The sequence below is a fragment of the Lipotes vexillifer genome, unplaced genomic scaffold (genome assembly GCF_000442215.2).
Source record: "Lipotes vexillifer unplaced genomic scaffold, Lipotes_vexillifer_v1.1 scaffold500, whole genome shotgun sequence".
Lineage (NCBI taxonomy): Eukaryota > Metazoa > Chordata > Mammalia > Artiodactyla > Lipotidae > Lipotes > Lipotes vexillifer.
The window spans coordinates 94911-95655 of NW_006778765.1; the positions used below are offsets into that span (position 1 = coordinate 94911).

The 745-nt window shown below is 70.2% G+C and overlaps 1 protein-coding gene across 3 annotated transcripts in view; it reads right to left on the reverse strand.

Annotated features, from left to right (window-relative positions):
* Window positions 1-148: 148 nt before the first annotated feature.
* Window positions 149-745, reverse strand: part of CACNA2D2 (calcium voltage-gated channel auxiliary subunit alpha2delta 2) — a 141763-nt gene continuing 141166 nt past the window's right edge. For 2 of the 3 annotated variants that reach the window (XM_007451814.1, XM_007451813.1), the window contains 3 exons: window positions 579-688; window positions 409-491; window positions 149-289 (listed from right to left, as the gene is read on the reverse strand). In XM_007451814.1, coding sequence (XP_007451876.1) covers window positions 149-289; window positions 409-491; window positions 579-688 — 334 coding nt within the window. Of the gene's footprint in view, window positions 290-408; window positions 499-578; window positions 689-745 lie in introns of all 3 variants that reach the window. The other variant, XM_007451815.1, reaches the window with a different exon arrangement.

The following is a 745-nucleotide window of genomic DNA, read 5'->3' on the forward strand; positions in this document are numbered from 1 at the left end:
GGCCCCCCCCCCCCCACTCCAAGGCGCAGATTCTCGGGGCCAGGCGCACTCAGGTCCTTCAGTGAGGGAGGGGGGCGAGGCTCTAAGGCGGGAAGTGGGGCGAGGGAGCAGGGGAGCGGCGGGGAGGCCTGGTGGGAGGAGGGGGCACTCAGAGGCGGCGAGAAGGGTGGGCGTGGACTTGAGGCTGCGGCCGGGGAGGCAGGCTCAGGAAGAGCAGCAGCTGCAGGGACACCAGGACGCCCAACGACGGTGGGAAAGAGGCTCCGCGGCCGCAGTCTGAGGTATCTTCCTGCGGAAAGAGACAAGGAGCAGCCGGTCTGCCCGGGCTGGGCGGGCAGGGGGTGCGCAGGGCCGCACTAGCCCTGGGGCAGGGGAGCTGCAGATCAACGCCGCCGCCCCCCTCCTCACCGTGGCGTTGTAGTCGAAGCAGATGTGTGGGCCTCTCCGGTATCGCGGTCTCTGCACCAGTTCACACTGCTCCGGGCCGTCCGCTGGGCATGGGTGGGGAGTCAAGGGGGCGGCGGCACGGAGGGAACGCGCTGGGCGGGAGGGGCCGGGGAGCAGCGCGGGAAGGATACAGTGTGTCTCCTTCTGCAGCAGCCGGCCAGCCTCACACTGGCTGCACAGCGGCTTCTCTGCCACCACGAAGAGAAGGTTGGTGTGGGTGAGTCTCTGCGCGTGGAAGAGCCTGGAGGCAGCACAGAAAGGCGGGGCGCTGAGGTTCGCCCCACCCCGCCGCCCCTCC